General features: G+C 42.4%; 1 protein-coding gene across 6 annotated transcripts in view; it reads right to left on the bottom strand.

The window, feature by feature from the left end:
• Nucleotides 1-16,304, bottom strand: part of CNOT1 (CCR4-NOT transcription complex subunit 1) — a 96,476-nt gene that overhangs the window by 61,465 nt on the left and 18,707 nt on the right. For all 6 annotated transcript variants that reach the window (XM_039475817.2, XM_039475827.2, XM_039475825.2 and 3 more), the window contains exons 3-13: nucleotides 14,479-14,586; nucleotides 12,753-12,851; nucleotides 12,339-12,407; nucleotides 12,202-12,256; nucleotides 11,568-11,771; nucleotides 10,122-10,290; nucleotides 8,295-8,421; nucleotides 8,034-8,144; nucleotides 6,410-6,580; nucleotides 5,797-5,924; nucleotides 2,455-2,695 (exon numbers count right to left, since the gene is read on the bottom strand). In XM_039475817.2, the coding sequence (XP_039331751.1) occupies nucleotides 2,455-2,695; nucleotides 5,797-5,924; nucleotides 6,410-6,580; nucleotides 8,034-8,144; nucleotides 8,295-8,421; nucleotides 10,122-10,290; nucleotides 11,568-11,771; nucleotides 12,202-12,256; nucleotides 12,339-12,407; nucleotides 12,753-12,851; nucleotides 14,479-14,586 (1,482 nt within the window). The remainder of the gene's footprint in view (nucleotides 1-2,454; nucleotides 2,696-5,796; nucleotides 5,925-6,409; nucleotides 6,581-8,033; nucleotides 8,145-8,294; nucleotides 8,422-10,121; nucleotides 10,291-11,567; nucleotides 11,772-12,201; nucleotides 12,257-12,338; nucleotides 12,408-12,752; nucleotides 12,852-14,478; nucleotides 14,587-16,304) is intronic.

The raw sequence follows: 16,304 nt of genomic DNA, 5'->3' as shown, positions 1-16,304 counted from the left end.
TAAGCTATTTCAAGAATGGGTAAAGGAAAAAGTAGCTAAAAAGGGCACTTGAGGTAAACGGGAAGATAATTTTTTTCTGTATTTATCATATAATATAGGATATTAGCATGGGCAGCATGGCAAGACTATCTCTACAAAAATTCAAAAAATTAACAAGGTATGGTGGCATGTGCCTGTGGTCCCATCTACTCAGGAGGCTGAGACAGGATGACTGACTGAGCCTGGAAGGTTGAGGCTGCAGCGAGAAATGTTTGGAACCACTGCACTCCAGCCTAGGTAACAGGGCAAGATCCTCTCTTAAAAAAAAAAAAAAAAAAAGAAAGAAAAAAGGGAGGAAAAAAAAAACAATCAGTGGACAAAAGAATACTTACTTGCCAAATATATTCTACAAAATTAGAGGTGAAAAGCACAGGGGCTTGAAAGACATTTCAGCACAAACTGAAATAAAATGTAAATGTTGGATTTAGATAAATTAGAAAAGAATGCTACAATTGATCTGCAATCTTCTCTCATTTCCTATGAAAATATGACATCAATACCTTCTGCCTTCATGATAGATTTTTAAGCTCCTTAGTATAAAAAGGAAAGTCATTAAAAAAAAAAAAAAAGGAAAGTCATGCCCTAACAATACAAAACTTTCTTAATACTGAAACTATTAAATATTGGTGCAGGGCATGGTGGCTCACGCCTATAGGCCCAACACTTTGGGAGGCATTTGAGGTCAGAAGTTCAAGAACATCCTGGCCAACATGGTCAAATCCGGCTTCTACTAAAAATACAAAAATTAGCCCGGTGTGGTAGTAGTGCACACCTGTAATCCCAGCTCCCTGGGAGGCTGAGGCAGAATAGCTGGAACCCAGGAGATAGACACTGCAGTGAGCCAAGATCGCACCATTGCACTCCAGCCTGGGCAACAGAGAAAGACTCCATCAAAACAAAGGAAGGGCCGGGCGCCGTGGCTAAAGCCTGTAATCCCAGCACTTTGGGAGGCCAAGGCGGGTGGATCACGAGGTCGAGAGATCAAGACCATCCTGGTCAACAAGGTGAAACCCCGTCTCTACTAAAAATACAAAAAGTTAAGGGCCGGGCGCTGTGGCTCAAGCCTGTAATCCCAGCACTTTGGGAGGCTGAGGAGGGCGGATCACAAGGTCAAGAGATTGAGACCATCCTGGTGAACATGGTGAAACCCCGTCTCTACTAAAAAAAATACAAAAAAGGCCGGGCACAGTGGCTCAAGCCTGTAATCCCAGCACTTTGGGAGGCTGAGACGGGTGGATCACGAGGTCGAGAGATCGAGACCATCCTGGTCAACAAGGTGAAACCCCGTCTCTACTAAAAATACAAAAAATTAGCTGGGCATGGTGGCGCGTGCCTGTAATCCCAGTTACTCAGGAGGCTGAGGCAGAAGAATTGCCTGAACCCCGGAGGCGGAGGTTGCAGTGAGCCGAGATCGCACCATTGCACTCCAGCCTGGGTAACAAGAGCGAAACTCCGTCTCAAAAAAAAAAAAAAAAATACAAAAAATTAGCTGGGCATGGTGGCGCATGCCTGTAATCCCAGCTACTCAGGAGGCTGAGGCAGGAGAATTGCCTGAACCCAGGGGGCGGAGGTTGTGGTGAGCCGAGATCGCGCCATTGCACTCCAGCCTGGGTAACAAGAGTGAAACTCCGTCTCACAAAAAAATAAAATAAATAAATAAATAAATACAAAAAGTTAGCTGGGCATGGTGGTTGGTGTGTGCCTGTAATCCCAGCTACTCAGGAGGCTGAGACAGGAGAATTGCCTGAAGCCAGGAGGTGGAGGTTGCGGCGAGCTGAGATCGCACCATTGCACTCCAGCCTGGGTAACAAGAGCGAAACTCTGTCTCAAAAAAAAAAAAAAAAGAAAAAGAAAAGGAAAGGAAGGGAAGGAAGGAAGAAAAGGAAGGAAAGAAAAGAAAGGCCAGGCGCAGTGGCTCACGCTTGTACTCCCAGCACTTTAGGAGGCCGAGACAGGTAGATCATCAGGTCAGAAGTTTGAAACCAGCCTGGCCAACATGGTGAAAGCCCATTTCTACTAAAAAATACAAAAATTAGCCAGGCACAATAGCTCAAGGCTGTAGTCCCAGCTATATGGCAGGCTGAGGAAGGTGAATCACTTGAACCAGGGAGGTGGAGGTTGCACTGAGCAGAGATTGTGCCACTGCACTCCAGCCTGGGCAACAAAGTGAGACTCAGTCTCAAAAAAAAAAAAAAGAAAAAGAAATTATTAAAGACTATTTTGCCTCCTTGCTTTGGGATCTTATATTTTTAATGTTCACATGATTCTAAAAGATAAAACAAGTTTTATGACAGTATGACTTCTGGTCATAATTCAAAGATGGAAAATAAATTTCTCTGGTTGACCTTTCTCAACATTCCAAAAAATTTATGTTATTCAGACAAAAAAAATGATAAGCACACAGTCACATCTTACCTGCCCATGCCATGCATAGTGCAAAATAATAGCTGAGTTAGGGTGGTTTCCAAGAAAAATTGGCATCAGAGTGGAGATGAGTTCATGGCGCAAGGTATGCCAAGAGGTGTTAATTTGCAGTAAGGCCAATACCAGCATGTCTGGACAGTGTTTGATAGGGAAGCTGAAGAGTTGTTTGACTTGCTCATACTGCCCAACCTCTGCAAGCCTCAGCAGAGATTCAATCAAATCCAAGCTCTTCCTAATCAGAATGAAAGAAAGATGCTTTATCAATGAAAATACAAGTATACATATTAATTTTCAAAATAAGTGACGCCAGCTTGTAAGGACAAAACCAAGTTGGTGTCATGTTTTATTAAAAGTTTGAAGTCGCCAGGCGCGGTGGCTCACACCTGTAATCCCAGCACTTTGGGAGGCTGAGGTGGGTGGATCACGAGGTCAAGAGATCGAGACCATCCTGGTCAACAAGGTGAAACCCCATCTCTACTAAAAATACAAAACATTAGCTGGGCGTGGTGGCACGTGCCTGTAATCCCAGCTACTCAGGAGGCTGAGGCAGGAGAATTGCCTGAACCCAGGAGGCGGAGGCTGCGGTGAGCCGAGATCGCGCCATTGCACTCCAACCTGGGTAACAAGAGCGAAACTCCATCTCAATAAAAAAAAAAGAAGAAAAGAAAAGTTTGAAGTCCAGAGCACTCTCTTAAGAATTAATTTTTGCCAAGAGGTTGAATCCGGTTGACTTTAACTGAGCCTGAAGATCTAACTCTATCCTCAGTCCATGAAAAACATGGGGATAGAGAATGAAGTTAACACCATGAGAAAACAGCTAAGAAAATACCATGGGGTAGACTAGAGAACAAATGCTGTATTTCTCCATCAAACCAATAGCAAAAATTAAATTAAAAAGCCAGAATGAAGAGAGATTTACAGAATAAAAGAAACCATAGACTATTTCTGGATTCTCAATCACAGATATTCTTAAAAGACATTTTTGACGGTGGCTCAAGCCTGTAATCCCAGCACTTTGGGAGGCCGAGGCGGGTGGATCACGAGGTCAAGAGATCGAGACCATCCTGGTCAACATGGTGAATCCCCGTCTCTACTAAAAATACAAAAAATTAGCTGGGCATGGTGGTGCGTGCCTGTAATCCCAGCTACTCAGGAGGCTGAGGCAGGAGAATTGCTTGAACCCAGGAGGCGGAGGTTGCGGAGAGCCGAGATCGCAGCATTGCACTCCAGCCTGGGTAACAAGAGCGAAACTCCATCTCAAAAAAAAAAAAAAAAAAAAAAAGACATTTTTGAAAGACTGGGTGCAATGGCTCATGCCTGTAATCCCAGTATTCTGGGAAGCCAAAGCGGGTGGATCATCTGTGGTCAGGAGTTCAAGACCAGCCTGACCAACGTGGTGAAACCCCATCTCTACTAAAAACACAAAAATTAGCTGGGCGTGGTGGTGAGCACCTGTAATCCCAGCTACTCAGGAGGCTGAGGCAGGAATATTGCTTCAACTCGGGAGGCAGAAGTTGCAGTGAGCCGAGATCATATCACTGCACTCCAGCCTGGCAACAGAGCAAGATGCCGTCTCAGAAAAAAAAAAGTAAGACATTTTCCAGTCAATTAGGGAAACTTAAATATAAACAACTAGCTATATTAAAGAAATGTTATTTGCTAATGTGATAATGGTATTTAAGTTTTATAAAAATGAAAAGAGACCTTTATCTGTTCAATGAAGAAAAAATACTACTATATACATTAGACTCATAAGGAGAAAAAAATGAAGCTTACAAATCTAATGTTGGCTACCACCTAAGGAAAGGACACACAACTACCAAAAAAGTAAAGACAATCTGATCAATAACAGATAATTGTCTGTTCTCTAAGGGTATAGAGAGAAAAAAATTGAAGATACATTATGAAATAGATCTCTCTGGGGAACAATTCAAGCCATGCTACCTCCCTGCACCCCTGTGTATTTCAACAATGGTAGAAGTACTTATACCATTCTGTGTTTACACATTCACAGAAAGGAATGACTAGAGACAGTCCCAAGAAATACTTGATCTAGACACTGGGGTAGTAAGATTCTAACTCCAAAATCTGAAACTAGAACTAGGAGAAAGTAGATACTTGAGCTGAAAAGTATTAGATTTGGCCAGGCACAGTGACTCACATCTATAATCCCAGCAATGTGGCTCACTTAAGGTCAGGAGTTTGAGACCAGCCTAGCCAACATGGTGAAACCCCGTGTCTACTAGAAATACAAAAATTACCCAGCGTAGTGGTGTGCACCTATAATCCCAGCTACTTGGGAGGCTGAGGCAGGAGAATCAATTAAACCTGGGAGACGAGGGTTGCAGTGAGCTGAGATGTGCCACTGCACTGTAGCCTGGGTAACAGCGAGACTCCATCCCGGAAGAGGAGAGAGGAGAAAGGAGAGGGGAGGGGAGGTGGAGAGAGGAGGAGGGGGGAGGGGACAGGGGAAAGAGGAGAAGGGAGAGGAGGGGAAGAGAGGGGAAGAGTGGGGACCAGAGGGAAAGGGAGGAGAGAAGAGAGGGAAGAGAGGGAAGAAGAGGGAAGGAGAGGGAAGAGGGGGAGGGGGAGGAGGGAGAAAAGGGGGGAGATCAAGGGAGAAGAGGGGAAAGAGGAGGGGAGGGAAAAAGAAGGCAGGGGAGGGGAGGGGAGGGGACCGGAGGGAATTAGATTTAATGAGCAGGCCATCTTGTGCAACTTACAAAGAAAGAAAAGGCAATAAACTCTACAGAAGAGATCTCAACGCTAAGAGAGAAAGGAAGAAATACAAACCTGTTTCCAACATTTGATAGTTTCAGACTTGATGCTTTAAAGAAACCCTTAAGGACAGATCTTAAAAGATATAACAAGCCTGTAATCCCAGCACTTTGGGAGGCCGAGGCGGGTAGATCACTAGGTCAAGAGATCGAGACCATCCTGGTCAACATGGTGAAACCTTGTTCTCTACTAAAAATACAAAAATTAGCTGGGCATGGTAGCGCGTGCCTGTAATCCCAGCTACTCAGGAGGCTGAGGCAGGAGAATTGCTTGAACCCAGGAGGCGGAGGTTGCGGTGAGCCGAGATCGCGCCATTGCACTCCAGCCTGGGTAACAAGAGCGAAAACTCCGTCTCAAAAAAAAAAAAGATATAACTAATGATAAGTGACTGAAAAAGAATTTATCTACCAACCCCCCTCTATAAAAGCTTAAGTAGGGTCACTAAAACCATTGCTTCATTTAAACCTATTAACTATGTACTTAGCTTACTATTAATTTTATATTTCAGAAAAGAAGAAGTAATCATTTAAATGAATGCTGGAAAAAAGTGTTTACCATGTGGCAATTTCTCGATTGTCATCCTCTGGTGGTGCTTTCAGAATATCAGTGGCAACAGTATGACAGGGATAGTCAGCAAAACAGAAGATCTCTGGATTTATAAGGGAATGTTGAATGAAGGAGAGCTGCAATGACAAGAAAACACTTACCACATTAATAATTGTGAATGCTATAAAAATCTGAAATGTTTTCATTAGTCTACTGTCAATCTTACCAGGTGTGGCAATTTCCCTTTTAAAATCTTACATTATTTGCCCTTTGAAAACCACACAAAATGACACATCAGAGGTGTATAATGAAACCGTCTGGATTCTCAATCATGAAAACTGTTAAAAGACATTTTTGAGCCAATTAGGGAAACTTAAATGTTACCTTGGAAACAAACATCATTAAACTATTGGGAAAACAGCATGACTGGTACATCTTAAGTGTCTGACTAATATAAAACTATGAAAATATTCCTATAATACTTATGACAGTCCCTGCTTTTCTGTGCTATGTATAACAAATTCTACTTTACAAGAGTGTTTCAATCAATGGGTAGATGGCACTGGATAAAGAATAAGTCATGTTTCATTACCCCTTCTATAACTAAATACCACCCACTCACCTGGCCTTCAGCATGTTTCCAAGGTCTGTATATGAGGTCTACTGGGAAGACTTCCATACCCAAACCCCTTTGAATGCCATAAACCACATTATGAAGTCCTTTACTGTCACGAATTTGAAATCCAGGATGGTCCAGTTCATAAGTTACTTCCTTGAAATTCAAACTCGGATTCTAAAAAAGACCAAAGCAGTTTAAAATTTAATGAATGTAGTATATTTTGATACATTATCCAAAAGGCCAAATAAAATCTGAAATTTAATTTAGATGTTCTACTTACAATATTTTAAAAGGGAATTTTAAGAAAACCATTTTTTTGTTTGTTTTTTTCAGAGAGAGTCTCAACTCTTGTCGTCCAGGCTGGAGTGCAGTGGCACAATCTCGGGTCACTGCAACCTGCACCTCCCGGGTTTAAGCGATTCTTGTGCCTCAGCCTCCCAAGTACCTGGGATTATAGAAGTACACCAACATGCCCAGGTAATTTTTTTTATTTTTAGCAGAGACAAGGTTTCGTCCTGTTGGCCAGGCTGGTCTCAAACTCCTGGCCTCATGTGATCCACTGGCCTTGGCCTCCCAAAGAGCTGAAATTACAGGAGTGAGCCACCACATCCAGCTTATCACACTACCTTTTAATATCTAAAAGTTCCTTTCCAGGGTTAGGTACTTGTGCCTGTAATCATAGGACTTTGGAAGGAGGGCAGGTTACCTGAGGTCAGGCATTTGAGACGGGCCTGGATTAAACCTCATCTCTACTAAAAATTAAAAGAAAAAATTAACTAGGCATGGTAGCACAAGCCTGTAATCCCAACTACCTGTGAGGCTAATTGAACCCAGGAGGTAGAGGATACAGCGATTGTACCAGTGCACTCCAGCCTGGGCAGCTTCATCTAAACACACACACACACACCCCCCCCCCCACATCTCTCTCCACACACACCACCTCTCTCTCTCTCTCTCTCTCTCTCAATCTCTCGTTCTTCCAGGCCAGGCACAATGGCTCACACTTGTAATACCAACCCATTGAGAGGCTGAGGAGTTAAAGTCCAACATGGGCAACATAGTTAAAGCAAAAATAAATACAGTTCAATTACCCACCATAAACACAATTAACTCAAAAGCACCCCAAATTGCAAGGTAACAACCCTAATAAAAAAAATTTAATTTGAGCCAGGCGCGGTGGCTCCAGCCTGTAATCCCAGCACTTTGGGAGGCCGAGGCGGGTGGATCACAAGGTCAAGAGATCGAGACCATCCAGGTCAACATGGTGAAACCCCACCTCTACTAAAAGTACAACAAATTAGCTGGGCATGGTGGCGCGTGCCTGAAATCCCAGCTACTCAGGAGGCTGAGGCAGGAGAATTGCCTGAACCCAGGAGGCAGAGGTTGCGGTGAGCCGAGATCGCGCCATTGCACTCCAGCCTGGGTAACAAGAGCGAAACTCTGTCTCAAAAAAAAAAAAAAAAAAAAAAAAATTTAATTTGACTATGTACTGTCTCCAATACACAATCAACTTGGACACTTTATTACTTCTTGAGTTAATGAAGGTGGAGAATTTTTTAAAATTTGCTTTATTTGGACTATATCATCCTAACATCACAAATCAAAAACCATCATCACATATACTCACCAATTCTTTAAGAACATCAATCAAGACTTCCACATTCCACGTGTGTGCCTGTGCTCCATCACTTTTATCTTTTCCATCACTCCAGATCCCACTACCCGGAGCAGAAATACTCTGTAGAAGTAAGACTTCAATTAAACAATTCCAACTACTCCAGGTGTTCACTTCTGGTCAGTAGAACAATCAATCACATTGTAATTTAATAAATAAAATAAAAAGGACAGGACATTAACTCACTTGGTAAAATAGCTGAAATCAACACACCTGTAATGGAATGCCATCTGTTAATCCTGAATGAGTTCGAGCCATCATTCCCAAAACCCTTGCAACCTGGGCAGCTGTGACCTCCCGAACACCAAACTGCATGATTATATTGCGACACTCTTCAATACTGAAACAGAAATGTGACTTCAGAAAAATGCTACCAGCCCCAAAACCAAGACTGAGAAATTCTGGCATTAGAATCTTTGAAATCCTTAGTTTTACTAACACAGGCAGAACAGAAAGTGTCATTTCTTTTTATACAGCTAGAAATGTAAAAATCATCTACTTCAGTAAGAAAATGGCAGTCATTCTAAGTAACCTAGGGATGAAAAACCAAATATTGTATGTTATCACTTCTTAAATGGGAGATGAGATAAGCTATGAAAATGCGAAGGCATAAGAATAAGCTAATGCCGCAGGGTTCTGAACCCCTGGGTGGCCTATTAGAAAACGGCCGCAGCCGGTCGCGGTGGCTCAAGCCTGTAATCCCAGCACTTTGGGAGGCCGAGGCAGGTGGATCACGAGGTCAAGAGATCGAGACCATCCTGGTAAACATGGTGAAACCCCGTCTCTACTAAAAATACTAAAAATTAGCTGGGCATGGGCCGGGCGCGGTGGCTCATGCTTGTAATCCCAGCACTTTGGAAGGCTGAGGCGGGTGGATCACGAGGTCAAGAGATTGAGACCATCCCGGTCAACATAGTGAAACCCCGTCTCTACTAAAAATACAAAAATTAGCTGGGCATGGTGGCACACGCCTGTAGTCCCAGCCACTAGGGAAGCTGAGGCAGGAGAATTGCTTGAACCCAGGAGGCGGAGGTTGCGGTGAGCCGAGATTGTGCCATTGCACTCCAGCCTGGGTAACAAGAGCGAAACCCCGTCTCAAAAAAAAAAAAAAAAAAAAATTAGCTGGGCATGGTGGCGTGTGCCTGTAATCCCAGCTACTCAGGAGGCTGAGGCAGGAGAATTGCCTGAACCCAGGAGGCGGAGGTTGTGGTGAGCCAAGATCGCGCCATTGCACTCCAGCCTGGGCAACAAGAGCGAAACTCCGTCTCAAAAAAAAAAAAAAGTATTAATAGAGTAGCCAGGCATGGTGGCAGGCATCTGTTGTCTCAGCTGCTTGAGAGGCTGAGGCAGGAGAATAGCTTGAACCCGGGAAGCAGAAGTTGCAGTGAGCCAAGACTGCACCACTGCACTCCAGCCTGGGTAACAGAGCAAGACTCCATCTCAATTTAAAAAAAAAAGTATTAATAGGCCAGGGACTGTGGCTCATGCCTGTAATCCCCGTACTTTTTGAGGCCAAAGTGGGCAGATCATGAGGTCAGGAGATCAAGACCATCCTGGCCAACATGGTGAAACTCCATCTCTACTAAAAATACCAAAATGAGCCAGGCGTGGTGGCGGGTCCCTGTAATCTCAGCTACTTGTGAGACTGACACAGGAGAATCACTTGAAACCGTTAAGGCAGAGGTTGCAGTGAACCAGTATTACGCCACTGCACTCCAGCGTGGGTGATAGAGTAAAACTCCCATCTCAAAATAAATAAATAAATAAAAACTAATAATCCAGTACATCAAAGTCTTAAGTGCTACTAACAGTGTGAAACAATATCCTTTGGTGCCCCATGCAAGTGAGAAAAATACGCCAAGAGGTAGGGTATATAAAAAGGGCAGAAAAGGAAGGAAGCCACAGATGAAGGCAGAGTGAAGACACAGAGGGGAGGGGTCAGACAGGAGAAAATTAGTCCGATTTTAGAAACTTGTTTCAAAAAACTACATCCTGTTTGGCACAAGAATAATCAGAAGCTTAATGTATTTTACTACCAACCTTGAACAAAAGCCATAGCCTACTTCTTGCATGAAATCAGCCAAAGAGCTCTCCATCATGGTTTTAGCTACCCCTCCGGAATCAGGCAGGATCCTGTCCATTAGAATGTCCCGTTTTTCAGGGTATAGAAGTGGTGCAAGCACCACGGGACAGCGTTCTTGGGGAAAATCTGAGAATGGAAAAAGGTTATAAATGCTATACTAATTAAAAACAAACAATCTTCTTTTGCTCTATCCAAAAGCCCCCTCAAACCCAATTCTCTCACAAGTTCGTATTTAAAGCCAAGTTTATTTCGTTTTTTCCAGCCTATGAGCCTAAGTTATGATTTCAACATCAGTTCCAAAATTTGAATATTTTTATATGACAAAAAATGCTCACCAGTATACCTTTAACATTTGCTATTGGGATTCTAGTATCTATTTACCAATTCACACCCTAAATATTACTTTAAATTTTCACAATAGGACTAATGATTCCCATACAAAGAAAGCATCAAAAAACAATTAGAATACTAGTTTAGGCCGGGTGTGGTGGCTCACGCCTGTAATCCAAGCACTTTGGAGGCCAAAGCAGGCAGATCACCTGAGGTTGGAAGTTCAAGACCAGCCTGACCAACATGGTGAAACCCTGTCTTTAAAAAAAAGAATACTAGTCTATTTATTTCACTAGCAAGTGGAAAGTTTCCCATTAGTGAGAATGTTAGTGTACATTAAAATTAAACTACACAAACATTAGGAAATAAATAAAAATAACCATGAGAATGGTTGTTAACCCATTATCACAGATTTGTTTTAAAAACTCTCAAATATGAAAGCTCAGAGACAATAAAAGAACTAGGATTTACCTTAAAATTACAAGGTCAATAGGCAAGGAGGTGAAGTGGGCATATCAAAAGTAACCAATTTTCTAAGCTAAACCCAGCATGTCAGGCTAGGCATGGTGTCAGGCTCACCTGGGTGTCCCAAAGTGCTAGGATTACTGGCATGAACCACCATGCCCAATCGACCTATCGACCTTGTTTTTTGTTTGTTTTTTGGTTTTTTTTTTTTTTTTGGGACGGAGTTTTGCTCTTGTTACCCAGGCTGGAGTGCAATGGCACGACCTCGGCTCACCGCAACCTCCGCCTCCTGAGTTCAGGCAATTTTCCTGCCTCAGCCTCCTGAGTAGCTGGGATTACAGGCACACACCGCCATGTCCAGCTAATTTTTTGTATTTTTAGTAGAGACGGGGTTTCACCATGTTGACCGGAATGGTCTCGATCTCTTGACCTCGTGATCCACCTGCCTCAGCCTCCCAAAGTGCTGGGATTACAGGCTTGAGCCACCGCCGCCCGGCCGTTTTTTGTTTTTTGTTTTTAAAAAAAAAAGAAAGAAAAAAAATGCTTTCGTGATATGTTTGTGATCATCCAAGAAAACCATCCACTATAGGCTACAAAGACTCCCTTACCTCTGCGCAACGTCTTAAGAAAAGCGTCTATCTGTTCTTGTCCAACTCCAAAGGCTCCCTTCTGCCCAAAGAGGAGATGGGAGAGGAGGAGGTGTAAGACCTCTATTGCTATATCTTGGAAGCCACCTTCTTGATTTCCACTGACGTCTGCGTCAATGTAAGAACGCAAAAGATCTGGAAGCTTCTGTTTGATAAACTGGGCAGCTAGAAGTCCGGTAAACCAAAACCACATGTTATTTTTGCACCATAATGGGTAAAAAGTCACATACCATCAAAATGCTAATTACCCTTCTTGTTCACCAGCTCACCCATCTAGCTGATAGGTATAAAGAAATCAATGGTCAGGGACTGGCTGTGGGGAGGGGAAAATGGAGACTTGCTGATGGGCATAGTTCTGTTTGGCAAGATAAAGTTCTAGAGATCTATTACATAACCTGAATACAATTATCACTATGGAACAGTACCCTTAAAATGGTTATGAGGGTAACATTTGTATTACATGTTTTTCACCACAGATAAAGAGAAATTAATTTTAGATTATCTTACTCTCTCAGTCTAAATCACAGAGCCTCATGATTAAAAATCCATGTATTTTAAAGTCTCTCTTCGTGATATTTTTGGAAAAGTAACTTACCGAAACCTCTAAGATCTGAGCTGGAAGAATTCAACAGGGCAAGGCCAAAAATTACCTGAAATGAGAAATTCGATTAACCGAAGAGTCAAACGGCTTTTTGTTGTTTTTGTTTGCATCTCTTTTCTTTAATGACTCACCTCTTGTACTTTGCTTAATTTGAGCACTTTACTCAGCTGGGCAAATAAATGGGGTGCAGGCTTTAAACTCTGAAACAAACCAAATTTTATTTTAAAACGAAAACTTGCTTTTTCAGAAAGTTTTTAACAACATCTTTTTGCCCAAGGATGTTACTACATACGAGTTATTACACTATGTCCTAGAACCGTGGAATGACAACTTAAGCCTTTGCATGATCTGGTTTTAGTAAGATTCTGGTTATTATTAAATAAACTGCCTTGATTTTGTTACAGAGCTATAAAAGACACACCAAAGTAACAACTAGAAATTTTTATATTAAGACATTACATTATGAGATCAAGGCTTAGGGCCTTTTTAGAAAGCCTAAGAAAAGATCACATTCTTAGACTATTAAAGATAATAGTAATACCAACCTTCTGATAGTGCAGTGGATTATCAATGGCATAGGACAGCGTCGAGATAAAATTTGGCTTTGTAATCAGCAATGCACACTCCTGAATCAGAAACTGAGTCTTTAAAAATAAAAAAGAATTTTCATTAGCACTAATGATCATCTAAGAAAATTCTCAGAACATTAAAATGTTATCTAATACTATATATTATCAAAATAAGCTCTTTAAAAATCTCACCAGGCACAGAGGCTCACGGCCATAATCCCAGCAGCACTTTGAGAGACCAGAACAGGTGGATCAACTGAGGCCAGGAGTTCAAGACCTGCCTGGCCAACATGGTAAACCCTGTCTCTACTAAAAATACAAAACAGCCGGGCATGGTTGCGGGCACCTGTAACTCAGCTACTTGGAAGTCTGAGGCAAGAGAATCACTTGAACCCAGGAGGCAGAGGTTGCAGTGAGCCAGGAACATGCCACTGCACTCCAGCCTTGGTGACAAGAGCGAAACTCAGCCTCCAAAAAAAAAAAAAACAAGGTTGGCTGGGTGCAGTGGCTCAAGCCTGTAATCCCAGCACTTTGGGAGGCCGAGGCGGGTGGATCACGAGGTCAAGAGATCGAGACCATCCTGGTCAACATGGTGAAACCCCGTCTCTACTCAAAATACAAAAAAAAAAAAAATAGCTGGGCATGGTGGCGCGTGCCTGTAATTCCAGCCACTCAGGAGGCTGAGGCAGGAGAATTGCCTGAACCCAGGAGGCGGAGGTTGTGGTGAGCCAAGATCACGCCATTGCACTCCAGCCTGGGTAACAAGAGCGAAACTGTCTCCCAAAAAAAAAAAGGTAAAAGGAATCAGGAAATAAAGACGTAAAAGTCACAAAAAGAGAGGTATTTTTTTAAAATATCATTAAACTACTCAAAGTCTCTCAGCAAAATTTTCAGTAAGAGCCCACTGACAAGAGTACTCTAAGAAACAGTATCATGGGCCAGGTGCAGTGGCTCACGCCTGTAATTGATCATGAGGTCAGGAGATCGACACCATCCTGGCTACCTCAGTGAAAACCCCTCTCTACTAAAATTACAAAAAATTAGCCAAGCATGGTGGCACGCACCTGTAGTCCCAGTTACTTGGGAGGCTGAGAGAGGAGAATCACTTGAGCCCAGAAGGCAGAGGTTGCAACAATAAGCCCAGGTCGTGCCACTGCACTCCAGCCTGGACAACAGGGCAAGACTCTGTCTCAAAAAAAAAAAAAAAAAAAAAAAAAAAAAGAAAGAAAGAATGGCCGGGGGTGTTGGGAGGCCAAAGCAGGCAGCTCACAAGGTCAAGAGATCAAGACTATCCTAGCCAACATGGTGAAACCCTATCTCAAAAAAAAAGAAAAAGAAAGAAAGAAACAGTATTATGACAAACTCTTGCCAGATTCGGAATCAAGCTTGAGATTCAATCCAAGACATGAGATCCCCTCTGCCTTATTAACTTTTCAGGGAAGGAATCCCCCACATTCCTGCTCCCTTCAAGTAGGTCTGATCCCTACCTCTCTAAACCTGAACTAGTTAGCTGTTACAGTCTACAGCCAGGCAGAAGAGACGGACAGAAAATGAAAGAAAAATCTAACACCTTTTCACCATCCAGCTTCAATTACTTCTTGGATGCAATTTTGTATATGTCATGTGATACATACACTACGCCCAAAATTCAACTCATTGAACAGTTAGTTAAGTGGACATGAACTTTGTAAGCCCCAAATACCTGATGGAAATCTTTGCCACTGCTTTTACCATCGCCACTGAAATCCACATGCGAAAATAGGCAGCGTAATAAATGCCTGTCTGCCTCAGGACCGTGCCGATTCACAATCTAAAATGACCAAAAATAGTATGTTTAAGTGAAGATTTTTTAAAATTTAAGGTTTCAAAAAAGAAAATCAACCTCCAAGGCAAAATTCCAATTTACATTAATTGTTCATTTTTTAAATTAAAGGAATTACTGATGAAAATGCCCATAATTTATAATATTTTTTTTAGAGAGGCTCTGTATACCCCAGGCTGATATTGAACTCCTGGACTCATATAGCATCTTGCCCCCTCACCCTTCTGAGTAGCTGGGATCACACGCATACATCACTGCTTCCAGCTGTAATTAAATATATATATATTTTTTTTTTTTTTTGAGACAGAGTTTCGCTCTTGTTACCCAGGCTGGAGTGCAATGGCGCGATCTTGGCTCACCGCAACCTCCGCCTCCTGGGTTCAGGCAATTCTCCTGCCTCAGCCTCCTGAGTAGCTGGGATTACAGGCACGTACCACCATGCCCAGCTAATTTTTGTATTTTTAGTAGAGACGGGGTTTCACCATGTTGACCAGGATGGTCTCCATCTCTTGACCTCGTGATCCACCTGCCTCGGCCTCCCAAAGTGCTGGGATTGCAGGCTTGAGCCACTGCACCCGGCCAATTAAATATTTTTTAAATGTTTTCTACAGTCAGTTGCTTACATGAAGAGAAGAAAAACTACAGTAATTTTACCATGCAACTCTGTCATCTCCATCAAAAACACCAAGTAGCGGGCCTGACACGGTGGCTCACACCTGTAATCCTAGCACTTTGGGAGGCCAAGGTGCATGGATCACCTAAGGTCAGGAGTTCAAGACCAGCCTGGCCATCATGGTGAAACCCCACTTTAAAAAAAAAAAAAAAAAAAAGAAACCACCAAGTAGCATTAATCAACGTGTAATAAAAAGAGGTGTTTTTTTTTGTTTTGTTTTAAGGCAAAGTTTTACATAACTCAAATTCTCTCTGCTAACACAATTGTAACGCTATATGGCACAAACTTAAATGAAGCACTGTCTGACTTAAAGAGATACATGCAGCCCTTGAGCTCAGTTTCCTGCTCTTCTTCAAATTTACCCATGTTTGTTTGCATTTGTTATCCTCTCTAAATGGAAAACTCCAGAGAGCTATACATGGTTTGTTCTTTCACTTCATTTAGGTTTCTACTCTAAAGCCACCTTACCAGTAAGGCCTTTATTACTATTCCTAACATAGCAACGTGACCCGTCCCAGCATCACTCCTTATTCTGCTTCACTTTTTTTCATTAGCATTTACCACTACCTGATAATTTGTTAAAACGTTGTGTAGCTGTGTCAACTTCGCACATCTAGTCTAGAAAAGAGTTGAGAATACTCTATGTACAGACTAATCGTGTTTACTAAGAGCCACAACTACCTACTCGTTGGGATACATATTATAGTGAGCTTTCCTGGCTTAATCTTCAAACTCTGCTAAAATTTGCCACACTCTGCCCCCATGGATAAGGGGTTAACATAGTTAATGCCCCCATGGATAAGGGGTTAACATAGTTAAAACAGCCTCCTTGAACCTAAAATCCAAGACTATCAGCCAAAGAATCTGGATTTATAGTCCAACTTCAGAGCCTATGATCTTCCCACCATATCATGGTAAGCACATGAAAGCTGGCTAAGCTCTTAGCTCTTTTCAGTTTCCCTTTCCCTTATTCAGAAAATATGGGAGTTAAGAAAGACCACGTCGGCTGGGCATGGTGACTCAGTCCTGTAAT

Source organism: Saimiri boliviensis, chromosome 1, assembly GCF_048565385.1.
Source record: "Saimiri boliviensis isolate mSaiBol1 chromosome 1, mSaiBol1.pri, whole genome shotgun sequence".
Classification (NCBI taxonomy): Eukaryota; Metazoa; Chordata; class Mammalia; order Primates; family Cebidae; genus Saimiri; species Saimiri boliviensis.
The sequence above is the reverse complement of the archived record's forward strand: the minus strand, read 5'-3'. Positions and strand labels throughout refer to the sequence as shown.